The 14,462-nt window shown below is 45.3% G+C and overlaps 1 protein-coding gene across 1 annotated transcript in view; it reads left to right on the top strand.

Moving 5' to 3' along the window:
• BICC1 (BicC family RNA binding protein 1) overlaps positions 1 to 14,462 on the top strand; it is a 155,982-nt gene that overhangs the window by 52,852 nt on the left and 88,668 nt on the right. Inside the window, exon 2 of the mRNA XM_056849360.1 lies at positions 3,282 to 3,328. Coding sequence (XP_056705338.1) covers positions 3,282 to 3,328 — 47 coding nt within the window. The remainder of the gene's footprint in view (positions 1 to 3,281; positions 3,329 to 14,462) is intronic.

Genomic DNA, 14,462 nt, shown 5'->3' with positions numbered 1-14,462 from the left:
GTCATACTTAGTATCTAGAAGACCAAGTGTTCTGGCGCTATGGAGGTCTGGCCTCTTAGCCTCCCCACCCCCAACCCAGCAATTGATGACTCTTTGTTGAAATAGCAGAGCTAGAAAAACATTTTAAGGTTCTCAAGTACCACCTTCTTTTAGCACTTGTGTGAAGGTTAAGGTTGGCTTAGTATTAACTGGAGTGACATTCTCACAATGAGAAGCTGTTCCTTGTTCTAAGGCAGGGGTCGGCAAACTCATTAGTCAACAGAGCCAAATATCAACAGTACAACGATTGAGATTTCTTTTGAGAGCCACTGTCCTACTTGCTTTTCCCTTTAACTGGAGATGCCGGGGATTGAACCTGGGACCTTCTGCATGCCAAGCAGATGCTCCACCACTGACTCACAGCCCCTCCCAAACGGTGCAAGTGCAGACTTCCCCCCTCCCGGTTCCCAAGCCCCCCCCCAATAAAACGGCAACCGAGGCTGGCTGCCCAACCCTCGGAGGCCCTCCCCGCTGCCACTGCCCCCCCAGGAAGGGGGCTCCTCTCCGCCCCCGCCCTCCTGGCGCTGGGCACTGGCAGGCGGTCGGCTTGAAAGGTGCAATGAGAGGAGAGATTCGGGGACCCCCCCAATTGCACTCACATGAAGCTGCCTTATACTGAATCAGACTCTTGGTCCATCAAAGTCCATCGTGCCTGACCCCCACCCCCAGCCAAAGGAGTCAGCCTCTGGGAGGGATTCCCCCGCGCCCCACTGCCGCAGCCCTCTCCAGCCCAGCGTGAGGCAGAGCCTGCCTCTCCCCCCTCTTGCAGCAGCAACCTGGGTGGCCGGCCGCCGCCTCTCCCCGCCGCCTCTGATCCCTCCCCACCAGAGAGAGAAAGAGAGAGAGGAGGGGAGGCCGGGGGAGGGGGGCACCGCCTCCCACTTGCCTGCTGGCTCCTCCCGCCTGGGGCATGCTGGAGCCCGGCGGGAGCGCGGCACCTCTGCCTGGCTGGGCACGGGGATGCGGAGGAGCCGCTGAGCCGACGGACGGGGGGTGGGGACGCGGGGAGCCGGCTTCCTGGCCGGCTGGTGGGATCCCGCCGGCGGTTGGGCTGGGCCAGGAACTGCAGCCGCCCGGGCCCCGGGGAGAGCCGCATTCAAGGGGCCAAAGAGCCCCATATGGCTTGGGAGCTGCAGTTTGCCGACCACTGTTCTAAGGTATTAGCGTAGATCTTGATACTTTGTGTTCACAGGTGCACTAACAGCAAAGCATACCACATTGGGTTAGGAGTAGTGTTACTTCACTCGTACGCTGATATTTTTGAATGGAATATCTTGGAAACGGTGTATTTGTGGCTGAAGAAGAAAGTAAGCTTTCTGGGGGTGTATGGAATTTTATTCTTTTGACTGTACAGTGATTGTTCATTCAAGGACATTCTCAGCATCTCAGTCTTTGGCTGAATTCTGACTTTATGATAAAGTTTAATAAAACCGCACTTGAATATGAACACAGCTTGATGCTGTGTTCCCCATGCTCCTCCCTCCTCCAGTTGCAAATTGTTGATTGAAAGGTTCTTGGTTTGATCAGGCTCTGATTTGCACTGAATTCTGAATCTAGGTACCATGGCAAAATGGAGCTGCAGTTCTAAACTGGCATTTAACTGAGGTCTTATAACTCTGGCTTGTGGAGAGTGAGCAAGCTCCCGTTTGCTAAGAGTCCAGCATCGAGAAGTCACAGCAAGCTGGATCTTGATGAAACCAGGGCAAGGTTTCAGTTATACTCTGTGCATGTGGGAGGAGAGAGAGGAGCCAGTGGTCATGGCAACAAGTTGTGTTCATGCCCAGTTCCAGTCTAATGACAGCTCCTTTCGATGATTCAATGCAGCTTTCGTTGTAAAAGCCAATGCAGAAACTTATGCAGGGAAAGGTGCATCTCTAGTTGTGTGTACCCAAGGTGGTTGGGGCCATAAGATGGTTGAACAGCAGCTTCTCATAGCAAACAGCAGGTGAAACTAAGGTATTCAAAAGCAGCTTGTGATACTGCATTGGGGTTGCTCACACTCCTGGGTTCAGTCCAGCCCTAGTGAAGAGATGCAGGATAGGATCATCCTGATTTGAATAGCCATGCTGTGGCCATTAATGCATGGGGGGGGGTTTGCCTTGGATTTGCTTCTCTCTAGATGCATGTTTTCCCCATCTGAATTCTCAAAACTCTGAACGGGGGCTTAGTTTTGAGTTTTGAGAATTTGGATGGGGAAAATGTTTATCTAGAGAGTGGCAAATCCAAGGCAAAACCTCCCATGCATATGTCTCTGAAACCAATTCCTACCTCTCTGAAACCAATTCCGTTACTGTAGAAAAGCCAACCATGTTCCTTCATTTGAATAAAGGTACAGGTTGAGTATCCCTTATCCAAAATGCTTGGGATGAGAAGTGTTTCAGATTTCAGGGTTTTTTCTTCAAATTTTTGAATATTTGCATATACATAATGAGGTACCTTGGGAATGATACCCAAGTCTAAACACGAAATTCATTTGTTTTATATACACCTTATACGCATAGCCTGAAAGTAATTTTTATGCACTATTTTAAATAATTTTGCATGAAACAAATTTTACATACATTGAACCACATTAGGTCAAATGTGGAATTTTCCACTTGTGGTGTCATGTCAGCACTCAAAAAGTTTTGGATTTTGGAGCATTTTGGATTTCAGATTAGGCAACCTGTATCAATATTTGCATTTTAAAAAGCTGGACGAAAGTGGCTGTAGTGATGGTCTGATGAAATTAGAGTAAGGATAAAAGCTTTTTTTTTTTTTCATTTTATTCAGTGCACGCAGTTTTCCACTGGACAGCTTTCCCCCTTGCCGGCATCCTATTTCTGTAGAAAGGTGCTTCCTCTGCTTTAAAATGCATGTAAATTTGGCAGAAAATCGGAATCTTTATTAAGCAACCAGTGCCTTGTACTAGGTTCTTATTTTTCCCCTCCTTTCATATTTTGGGCAAAGGAGGGTGCCCAATATATCTTCAAAAGCAATTGCTTCACAAGATCTCGTTGTTGTTTTTAATTCGTCAATAAACACAACTTTTGCCATTGCGGCCAAATTAGCTTTTCCAAGAAAATTGTCGGCACTCGCGAGGCGGCGTTGCATCACTGCGGAAGTGGGGACGAGAGTCATAGCCAGGATTGTCCTGAGTTGGGATTAAATGAGGGTATGATAAGAAATGAGTATATGGCCAAAATGCTGTGGTTGAAGAAGTGGATGATATCGTATTTAAACGTGTGTCGTTTTATTTACAGCTGCTGCTGAAGGAAAAGGCAAAAGTGGGGAGGACTTTTTTCAGAAGGTAAGAGAAATTGCGTATTTTTAAAGACTTGCGGCAGATAAGGTGAATAAGCATGGAGAGATTTATTGCTTTGGCCAGACTCCTAAAAGCTGAAGCAGACACTTCGGTCTGTGGCGAAGACCTAGGTTGTGAGCTACCTGGAATGGTGTTCCTCCTCAGGCCTTGGAACTCTCTTCAGAGGTGTGCCACATTGGCCTCTGTGACTGGCAGGCTGTGTAATTCCTTTGGGTTGGCCTGATAAATTACAGGTATTGGGCTTTCTGATTTTTCTGCCTGCTCAGCAGGAAAAGGGGCTGTGGCTTAGTGGAAGAGCATCTGATTTGCATGCAGAAGGTCCCAGGTTCAATCCCTGGCATCTTCAGTTAAAGGAACTGGCAGTAGGTGATGTGAAAGGCTTCTGCCTGATATAAAATTTGTGATTTTATAAATTTTAAGGTGATAATTTTAACCAGAGGTTGTTTTTATTTATCTTATACACTTATTTATACAAGCAGTTTGTAATCCTACGGTCCAAAACTATCAAGTCTAGATACTCGGATGTATTAACAAGTGATTGGTCAATTGACCGTGTTAATAAAGTTTGATTTGATTTGGACTTCTGCCTGAGACCCTGGAGAGCTGCTGCCTGTCTAAGTGGACAGTATTGATCTTGATGTACTGATGGTCTGATTCAGTATAAGGCTGTTTCTTGTGTTCAAATACCTTCTGCTTCTCAAAACATGAGACTTGACTTTTTACTTCATCTCCAGCAATTAACCTAATGTTTGGAGGAGACATACTCCAGGCTTGGATCCTGGAAAGGTTTCCCCATATTTCTTTTTTGAAATTCATAGTATGCTTTTATGATGAAATATGTCACCTTGCAAACCATGCGGGATCGCCATAAGTCCGCACCAAGTTGACGGCACTCCCCCCCCATTTTGTGCATATTTTTCTTGAATACAGGTGTGACTGATAAGGGGTTAATCTGCAGCAAGAGCTGACAGACCAAGAGTGGGCAGAGCCAGAGAGCTGACACTCTGAGCTCTGAGAGACAGAAAGCATTCGAAGCTTGGGACCCAGCCTGAGAGGAGGCTGTGAAAGGAGTCCCAAGATTGGAACCAGCCAGAGAAGGCTGTGATAGATTCTGAGCTTGGTAGCGAGACTGAGCGGCAGCCAGACTGTACTCTGTCAACCTGAGGGGTTCTGTTGAAGCCGAAGCTATTGAAACACACAACCTGTGGGGGTGACAGAAGTGAGAATTGGGTTAGAGAGGACTCCTCAGGTCACAAAGGGGAATTAGTCTCTGAGGTAGAGCTGTTCCGGTAGCAGGGAGGTGTGGAGGATTATGGCCACTGGTGTGGGGTAGTCAGAGAGAGAACTGGAAGGGGGATTTTGGATATTTGGCCAAACTTCTGTGAGTTCTCTGAGGAGGGAAAGGAACTCAGACGTCCTTCGCTCCTGTGAGCTCGGCTGGGGACAGAGTCTGAATCTGAGTAACAGTTCTGAGGGGCAGAACTAAGCTTGAAACTAAGAACTGAAGGAACATGATTAAAGAAAACACCTAAGCTATCTCTCTGAAGTAATCTTGTGTATATAAATCTGACTCTGAGTTTCCCCTCCAATTTCTGCCTTTTCCTTGAAAATCAATCTCTGTGGCTTCTGTTCAATAAGCATCCCTGTTTTAAGTTAAAAAGCCTCTTGTGTCCTATTTCTCTCAAGTGGTTGAAAGAGGGGGTGCGTCATAACAGGCTTATGAGTCAGTGTGGTGTAGTGGCTAAGAGCGGTGGACTCTAATCTAGAGAACTGGGTTTGATTCCCCACTCTTCCTCATGAGCGGCGGACTCTAATCTGGTGAACCGGGTTGGTTTCCCCACCGCCTACACATGAAGCCAGCTGGGTGACCTTGGGCTAGTCACAGCTCTCTTAGAGCTCTCTCAGCCCCACCTACCTCACAAGGTATCTGTTGTGGGGAGAGGAAGGGAAGGAGATTGTAAGCCTGTTTGATTCCTGTTAAAACAGGGGTGGGGAACCTTTTTCCTGCCAAGGGCCATTTGCTCATTTATAACATCATTCGGGGGCCATAACCAGGTGTAGATCTCTCAGTGCGTTGGGGGGGGAAGGCTAGGGTTGCCAGGTCTCCAGCCACCACCTGGAGGTTAGCAACCACAGGGGAGGCCACGCAGAGAAAGCCTGGAGGGCACCCCCGCTCCCTCCCCCTCTCCCAGGCAGGAAGCAGCCAGCGGTGGGCCCCGAGCAAACAAGGCGCCAGGGGGGCGCAGCCCGCAGCTGATCCTCAGGGAAGGAAAGAAGGAAGACAGAGAAATGGAGGGGGAGAAAAGGACGAGGGAGAGAGGGGTAGAAAGGAGAAAGAGTGTCAGAAAAAGAGGAAGAGAGAAAAGCCTTCCCCCCCACACACGCCGGCCCCATGCAACCGGGCCCCAGGCTCTCCGCCTCCCCCAACACATATGGCAGCACACACAGCCGGGCCCCAGCCTCCATGCCCTTCCACCCCCCACCCGAGTCCACAAAAGGCCCCTCCAAGCCCGATCAGCTCCTGTGCGCATGTTCCGCCCCCAGGAGCTTGACAGGCGGTGAGAGGGGCTTACAGTGTGCCGCGGCGTTCCTGCATGCCTTGGGGGAAGTGTCCCTCCCCCTCCTCTTGCCAACCAGCAGTCAACGAGAGGAGGTCCAAAGGGCGCCACGGCCCCAGGAGCACCCTCGGGCAGGGCTGCGCTGTGCTGCGCCTCCGCAGCTGGGCCCTGGAGCTCCCGAGGGCCACTGAAAATGTCCTCGGGGGCCGCATACGGCCCCCGGGCCGGACTTTCCCCATCCCTGCCTTAAAAGGTAGAGAAAATCGGCATATAAAAACCAACTATTCTTCTAGAAGGATTTTCTCAGACATGTGAGAAGTTGCCAGTGTTCACTTAAATTGAACTCTAGCTTCTGTTCTGTAGTAATTAGATTCAAAAACATTTGTACAGTTGTCTAGAGATTGTGGCTTGATTTACCACTGACCCTTTCCTTTACCTCAAATCCTTTGTATGTGCTGGTGGGGGATTTGGGGGAGTGTACTGTGCTGAGCTTTAGAGCAGGTTGTGTACTTTCAGATGTTTCTTACCTTGCTGAGGTTTGAATCAGCATGATCCACACCATGCTCTAATGAGAAACCTTGCCTTCTAGGGGCTGAAGGGAGGGGTGTCTGATATATATATTTCCTCCCCATCGACAGCATTTCATTCCTGGATAAAACCATTGTGCTTGTAAAGTGGCATCAAGTCGCAGCTGACATGGCAACCCAGTAGGGTTTTCAAGGCAAGAGACATTCAGAGGTAGTTTGCCATGGCCTCTGCATAGCAACTCTGGACTTCCTTGGTGGTCACCCATCCAAGTACTAACCAGGGCTGACCCTGCTTAGTTCCAAGATCTGACAAGATTAGGCTAGCCCAGGCTATCCAGGTCAGAGTGATGAAAACATTAGGTAGAACATTTAAGTAGCAGAAACTGCAAACCATCTGAGGAACGTCACACTTCAGAGCTATTCAACATCCTTTCAATGTGCTGCAGTTCAGCTTTTAAGTTCAGTGTGATATTCAGGTGTGAAAAGGAAGTCCACATATATGTCCTAGGAAATATACAGGATTTCGTCTTGCCTCTATAAAGGTAAAGATCCCCTGTGCAAGCACTGGGTCATTCCTGACCCATGGGGTGACGTCACATCCCGACATTTCCTAGGCAGACTCTGTTTACAGAGTGGTTTGCCAGTGCCTTCCCCAGTCATCTTCCCTTTACCCCCAGCAAGCCGGGTACTCATTTTACCGACCTTGGAAGGATGGAAGGCTGAGTCAGCCTTGAGCTGGCTACCTGAAACGGACTCCCATTGGGATTGAACTCAGGTCGTGAGCAGAGCTTGGACTGCAGTACTGCAGCATTACCACTCTGCGCCACGGGGCTCTTATGCTTTTCCCCAAATTATGTCACTGGTTGCTGCTGGCAGAGGCGGGGAAATACTCAGGATAGTGATGTCAGGATCAAGGAAAATTGTACTGCCTATGAATGTGGAGAAGAGAACTTGGTTTTTGGGAACAAAAAATAAATAAGAGAATAAGCTCCTCCTTATTCATGCAAGTATTGGACCTGCATCCTAGTCTTTCCAGGGGTCAAATGGCTCCATTCATTTTTATTGCACTCACCATTTATGGATGTTAGTTTCTTAAGTTCTCCAGAAGGTTGGAAGGTACAACTGACCTAAGGATTTTGGCGTCTTTTCATGGGCCACATCAAAATACAAGCTTGGGCAGTATATGGAATAGTCCCATTGAAGAACAAACCTGGGAATGGCCTTTAGGCCTTTTAGAGCAGTTTTTGGGGGAGTTGCTCATGGCTTACTCATTGTCTTGTCTGCCTAGTTTCCTCCAGTCACTTTTTAATTCACATGAGAAAAACATTAAGAGAGCCAAGGTTTCTGAAGAGAGAAGTATAGGGAGTTGGAGACCGTAAGGAAGGAAAATGATACTATTGCTGCAGGCAATAACGACCGTGGCTAAATTCATCTGCTTCCAAACTGGAAACTTTCACACGGGGCAAATATTTGGCAATCGAACTTGTGAAAGGAGAAGGCCTTCCTTTGGGCTCCTGTGCGATGATGAGTCAACAGATTAATGCCTCTTATTTAATTTAGTTCATATTTCTTATGAGCCTGTAACTTCTCAGCATCAAAATAATGAAGGTTGAAGAACCAAGAGTGAATCATTTACTTTTGCTGGCTTGCATATTTTGTACATTTTTTATCCTGCCCCTTCTCCAAGGAGGGCAGGGCAATATACAAGGTTCTCTCCTATTTCATTTTATCATCGCAGCAACCCTGAGAGGTAGCCTCGGCCGAGTGGGTGACTGACCCAAGGTGAGCTTCATGGCAGAGTGTAGATTTGAACCCACATCACCCAGATCCATCATGCTACTCTGGCTTTGAAGTTTAAGATCCTTTTGCACACAAAGTAAAAAATAAAGCCGAGCATAATGTGTGTAAAGCTTTTCTCCCACTTTCAAGATTGCCAGTAAAACAAGGTCAGATTGGTTCAATCCAGAAACATGGAGTAGCCTAGCCAATTGAACCATGTAGAAACTTTGGCTGTGTTGCAGTTGTTAAAAATAGCCATTTAATTTATCCCATCTTCTGCAGAATAATGCAGTTTGTGATCTGTTGTCAGTTTAACCATATTTCACTGCCACCAGTGCGTTCAGAACAGACATGTGTTGGCATTAACTTGAATTAAAAAAAAAACACTTTTCAAGGTTTGAGTAGAAATTCTTGCTTTTAAATAATCCTTAAGTCTGAATTCACACATGCGTGTACAAGGCACATGGGGAACTTGTGAGTGTCTCCATTTAAAAGAATTCTGGCCAAGTACTTCCTCTGATGGAGTAAACATGTGATCTCCCAAAAAACTGGATGTCACTTGCATGGCATTCTAAAAATGCTGCTATGGGAACCAGGTGGGCAAAACCCTTAACCAATGTGGGAGGAACCATAGAGTCTGTAGTAATTCTGCTTTTAAAAAAATCTTTTGCTGTTGAGTCGCAGCCAACTTAACAACAACCTCTTAGGAGTTGTCCAAAGATGTACATTGGCGGTTTGTCATTGCCTGCCTCTGTATAGCAGCCCTGGATTTCCTTGATGGTCTCCCATCCAAGTACTAACCAGGGCTGACCCTGCTTAGCTTCCAAGGTTGGATTAGCCTGGGCTACCCAGGTCAGGGCAATGGTGCTTAAGCAGCTGTAAAAAGGTAAAGATGTTCAAAGACCCAGATTGCATATGGATTGCCCATATGAATCAGCTGTTGTACCTTGAGATTAAAATGCATGAATTTGCTCTCTGATCCATTCTTTATATATTCTGTGTGGTTGCTGTTGTCGTGCATGTGTTGCCTTTGTATGGTGACTGTGTACATGTGGTTCCTGTAATGCAAATAAAATTATGCATGGTATGGAGACCACGGACAAGAAGTTTTCTTCCTTTTCCCATAATAGCAGAACATGGGGTAGTCTGCTGAAGCTGGAGGGTGAGAGATTCAAAACAGACAAAAGGAAGTATTTCTTCACACAACACATAGTTAAATTGTGGAATTCCCTGCCCCAGGATGTGGTGATGGCTGGCAACTTGGAAGGATTTAAGAGGGGAGTGGACATGTTTATGGAGGAGAGGCTACTAGTCAAAATGGATACTAGTCATGATGCACACCTATTCTCTCCAGTATCAGAGTAGCATGCCTATTGTATTAGGTGCTGTGGAACGCAGGCAGGATGGTGCTGCAGTTGTCTTGTTTGTGGGCTTCCCAGAGGCACCTGGTTGGCCTCTGTGTGAACAGACTGCTGGACTTGATGAGCCTTGGCCTGATCCAGCATGGTTTTTCCTGTGTTCTTATGTTCATATGAAGAAGAAGAGGAGGAGGAGTTGGTTTTTATATGCCGACTTTCTCCACCACTTAAGGAAGAATCAAACCGGCTTACAATCACCTTCCCTTCCCCTCCGCAAAACAGATACCCTGTGAGGTAGGTGGGGCTGAGAGAGCTCTAAGAGAGCTGTGACTAGCCCAAGGTCACCCAGCTGGCTTCATGTGTAGGCGGTGGGGAAACAAATCCAGTTCACCAAATAAGCATCCGTTGCTCATGTGGAGGAATGGGGAATCAAACCCGGTTCTCCAGATTAGAGTCCACTGCTCCAAACAACCACTCTTAACCACTGCATCACGCTGGCTCTCTTGAGAGTTACTCAAAAAGGAGTCATCTAGGTAGAAGCCAGGTTTGGAAGGGAGCAGCTATGCCATTGGGTGCTTATGAAGGTGATGTTAAGTCTTCCAAGCTATCCCTTCTTCAAAGGAACTAGTCATTTCAAACAGCTTTGAATTTTTAAAGCCAAGATGCTTATGTGCTCAAATCTTACAGCGAACCATTAGGAGTCCTGAGTGATTTAGCATAACCTAATACTGCTCCATTTCTTATTTCACATCTGGGTTTGGGAGTTCTCAGGAATTGCTGCATGTCAGTGGTAAAGTTTCACTCATTTGGAAATATCCCCTCCCAGCTGCAATTTATTATCCCATGGCTGCTGAAACCCATACAAAGCAAAGTGTACTGGCTGACATTTCCCGCTTTTTCCACATGGCATCCTACTCTGGAAATAGTGGCTTCAAAGAATGCTATTGATATAAGCAATAGAAATGGGCATAAGCTTAAGGAATTTAGGTTTGTGTATTTGTTTTTCAAAGTGTTTGCAGTAAGGAACCAGTGAAGGACACCTGAAGTTCCTTTTATGTTTATTGCAATAGTATGTTCTGAGTTGTACAGTTCTTTCCATTATTTAGGCCAATGTCTCTAAACTTCTGATAGCTAAGCGATTTTTTTTCTGAGCCAAGGTGGAAAGCATAGACACGCACCTGATTTTAAACATGAAAGGGACTGCCTTGAGTTAATTTGAGGCCCTCAAAGCAGCCCATCTAATGTGCTTCTGCATGAGCTGCTGTTTTGAGATTGAAAAGAAGCAACCTCGCAGCAGGAACTTATATACGGTTTCAACAGGCAGCATCCTGTGCCTTGGGAGTGATAGGATCAATCGCACCTGATGCAGAACCACTACCCATCCCCAACAGAAGCTGACTGGAAGGAGATGAGGGTACAACAGAATCATGCAGAGGTGCAGCAGGTCCCCTCATTATATGGGAGATTTGAGTTCATGGGAGCCTATTTAATTTCACATGGCATATTAGAGGTCACTTGCGGCACAAACTAGTAAATTATGTTAGTGGATTGTTTTGGGGAACCTCGTTGGGCTGGATTAATTAAATGTTCAGAAGATACTATTTTAATGTACAGAAAAAAGAAAGCTTCACACTGAGAAACAGTGTGCCCTTCTAAAAGAATGCATGAAAGTTTTGGTAGTGTGTGTGCTTGGAAAGGAACAAGTAAGATAACCAACACATTAGCTTCTGGTCAGTGTGTACGGTTATTATGCAGTACATACATATCTACACTGAAACCTCACTCCTAGAAAATTTGTTGAGACAACTGCTACATTGGTCATGTGTGCTGAACTTAGATCTCTCCCTGTTACCTTCATTTTCAATGTTTTAAGGATCTTCTATACTGTGAAACCTGGCCACTTTTAAATGTTGTTCAATTTTTTTTGTGAGAAATATTCAGTGGAAAGGTGAGATTTAAAGAGGAGAAGACTTCAGAAGTGATATGATAACCATCTTCAAGTACTTGAAGGGCTGTCAGATAGAGGATGGTGCCAAGTTGTTCTCTATTGCTTCAGAAGATCAGACCAGAACCAACGAGTTGAAATTAAATCAAAAGAGTTTCCGTCTAGAGTCTAGACATTAGGAAGAATTTACTAACAGTGTGGTTCTTCAGTTCAACAGGCTTCCTCGGGAGGTGGTAAGCTCTCCTTCCCTGGAGATTTTTAAGCAGAGGCTAGATGGCCATCTGTCAGCAATGCTGATTCTATGGCCTTAGGCAGATCATGAGAGGGAGGGCACCTTGGCCATCTTCTGGGCATGGAGTAGGGGTCACTTGGGATGTGAGGGGGAGGTAGTTGTGAATTTCCTGCATTGTGCAGGGGGTTGGACTAGATGGGCCTGGTTGACCCTTCCAACTCTATGGTTCTAAATAGAATAATACTCTATGCTGGTTTAAACATCTGACAGCCAAGTTTAGGAAGGGAATTTTTGGTAAATATTTTTGTCTTGGAGAAATGTAGTCTGAAATTGTGCTGGCAGGTTGTTAATAATACACGTAATAAAAATATTCAGCGCTGATGTATTGCAGATGTCATATTAAGGTAAGGTGGGTATGAATGAAGAGAAAGAACTGAGTGTGCATAAATTGTAGCTGGCTAGATATAGCTTTTTCCAGTTTTCAGTATATGATGCAAGTGCTAGATATTGCTCGTTTGGAACGATTGAAATGTATTTTCAGATGAGGTTTTGCTCAAAAGGAAGATTTTTATGTATGACAGTGCACAGGGAATAATAATAATTCATGTGTATACTGAAGACGTAAAACATCAAATCTAAGAGGCATTTCTGTCCTGGGCAGGCTACTATCTTCATGACAGGTGCATACAGGTCTGTTATTCATTTCAAATGGTAGTCATGTTGGTCTGTACTAGAAGAGCTAGGTTCAAGGCCTGTAGAACCTTCGAGACCAGCAAGATTTTTGGGGTGTGAACTTTCTTTTTTTATTTTATTTTTTATTTCAACGTTTTATTTTTAAAATGGAGCAAAAGGGCAGGGGAAATACAGGTAGGGGGGACATTCGAAAAATAGAACAATTCAGATAAAGAAAGAAAAAAATTCTTATATGCATAGATGTTACATGGTTGCATGGCCTACATAAATCAAGACAGTTTACTCAACGTAGAAGTATAGTTTATAGAAATATCAAGATTTTGTCAGTTCTACCCTTCTAACATCAATTGTTCTACTGTACTCTATCAAATGAGTACCCAGCTCGCTGGGGGTAAAGGGAAGATGACTGGGGAAGGCACTGGCAAACCACCCCGCAAAAAGTCTGCCTAGAAAACGTTGGGATGTGACGTCGCCCCATGGGTCAGGAATGACCCGGTGCTTGCACAGGGGACCTTTACCTTTTACCTTTACTCTATCAAACCTTTGTATATTAAACTAAAGTGTGTGTGTGTATATATATCTATATCTATCTATATCTATATCTATATATCTATATCTATATATCTATATATCTATCTATATCTATATCTATATCTATCTATATCTATATCTATATCTATATCTATCTATCTATCTATCTATCTATCTATCTATCTATCTATCTATCTATCTATCTATATCTATCTAGCCCAGGGTAGCCTGATCTCGTCAGATCTCAGAAGCTAAGCAGGGTCAGCCCTGGTTAGTATTTGGATGGGAGACCACCAAGGAAGTCCAGGGTTGCTATACAGAGGAAGGCACTGGCAAACCACCTCTGTTAGTCTCTTGCCATGAAAACCCCAAAAGGGGTCGCCATAAGTCGGCTGCGACTTGAAGGCACTTCACACACACATACACACACACACACACACACACACATTTTCTTGCTACCTGCTCAGGTCGTTTTTCTCAAGATAAAAGTATGATTTGTAAAAGCAGTTCTAACCTTCTAACACCTGCACTCTTCTATCGTTGCACCTTTACGTATTGACCTGCACTGTGTAACTGATGTTAAGCTGTGGCAGCTATTTTGTGGCAGGCTCCGCCTCCTGTGGCAGCTATTTTGCGACAGCCATTTTGTTGCTGGGCCTACCATGCTGTGTCCGAATTGCAAATGTGCCCGCAGGCTGGAAAAAGTTGGGGACTCCTGCTCTAGTCCCTCTTGCTTTCTGAACACAGTGGCATTCAGTTTGCATGATAAGCTGAGTTGGGGAGTCCAGTGACCGGAGCGGTTCCTAGTTAAGGCCTAAATTGGGACTTGGGCACAACTTTGCATGCTGAAAATCTTGGTAATGAATCTCTCAGCACAAGAGCTACCTTTTCAGAGAAAAGATGGGCCTAGGGATAATGAGATGGGAATTCATAGACAAGGTCCTTTAAGTTCCCCTCCATCTTTACCTTTAAAGCTACGCACAGTTGAGTATTACTGCTCAGTATACTAGAATGGGGTTGCTGTTTTTAAAGGAAATGTTTTCAGGATTCTTAGGAGCCTGCAAAAATGAGCACCTCTCTGCTGCATGGCTTCAGAAGGAATCATGCTTCTAGGAATTTGGGAATGGTTTGGAGGGCCCTGATGCAATGATTCAGCTATAAAGCTAGCGAGACTTCTGGTTAGCCAACCTCTAGGGAACTGTATGGAAACGGCTCCAAGCTCTTTGGAGGAAGAATAGGATATATTTGAAACCAGTATGAAAGAATTCCTGTATTAACTACTTTTAAAAAAACTCTTTTTGAAAACCTTTTTTTGTTTTGTTTTTTGAGAAATAGACGAAGAAGCAAATACAGGAAACAAAGAGTATCAAGTGGAAAAAGCTAAATATGGCAGAAGAAATGAACTGGTTAAAGTGTAAAGCCACTCTGAGCCTGACCTTCGGGTTGGAGAGAGCAGGGTAGAAATGTAATAAAATAAAATAATGTCTCTACATATT

The sequence above is a fragment of the Euleptes europaea genome, chromosome 5 (assembly GCF_029931775.1).
Source record: "Euleptes europaea isolate rEulEur1 chromosome 5, rEulEur1.hap1, whole genome shotgun sequence".
In the NCBI taxonomy this organism is placed as follows: Eukaryota; Metazoa; Chordata; class Lepidosauria; order Squamata; family Sphaerodactylidae; genus Euleptes; species Euleptes europaea.
Note: the sequence above shows the minus strand (reverse complement) of the source record. Positions and strands in the feature narration are given on the sequence as shown.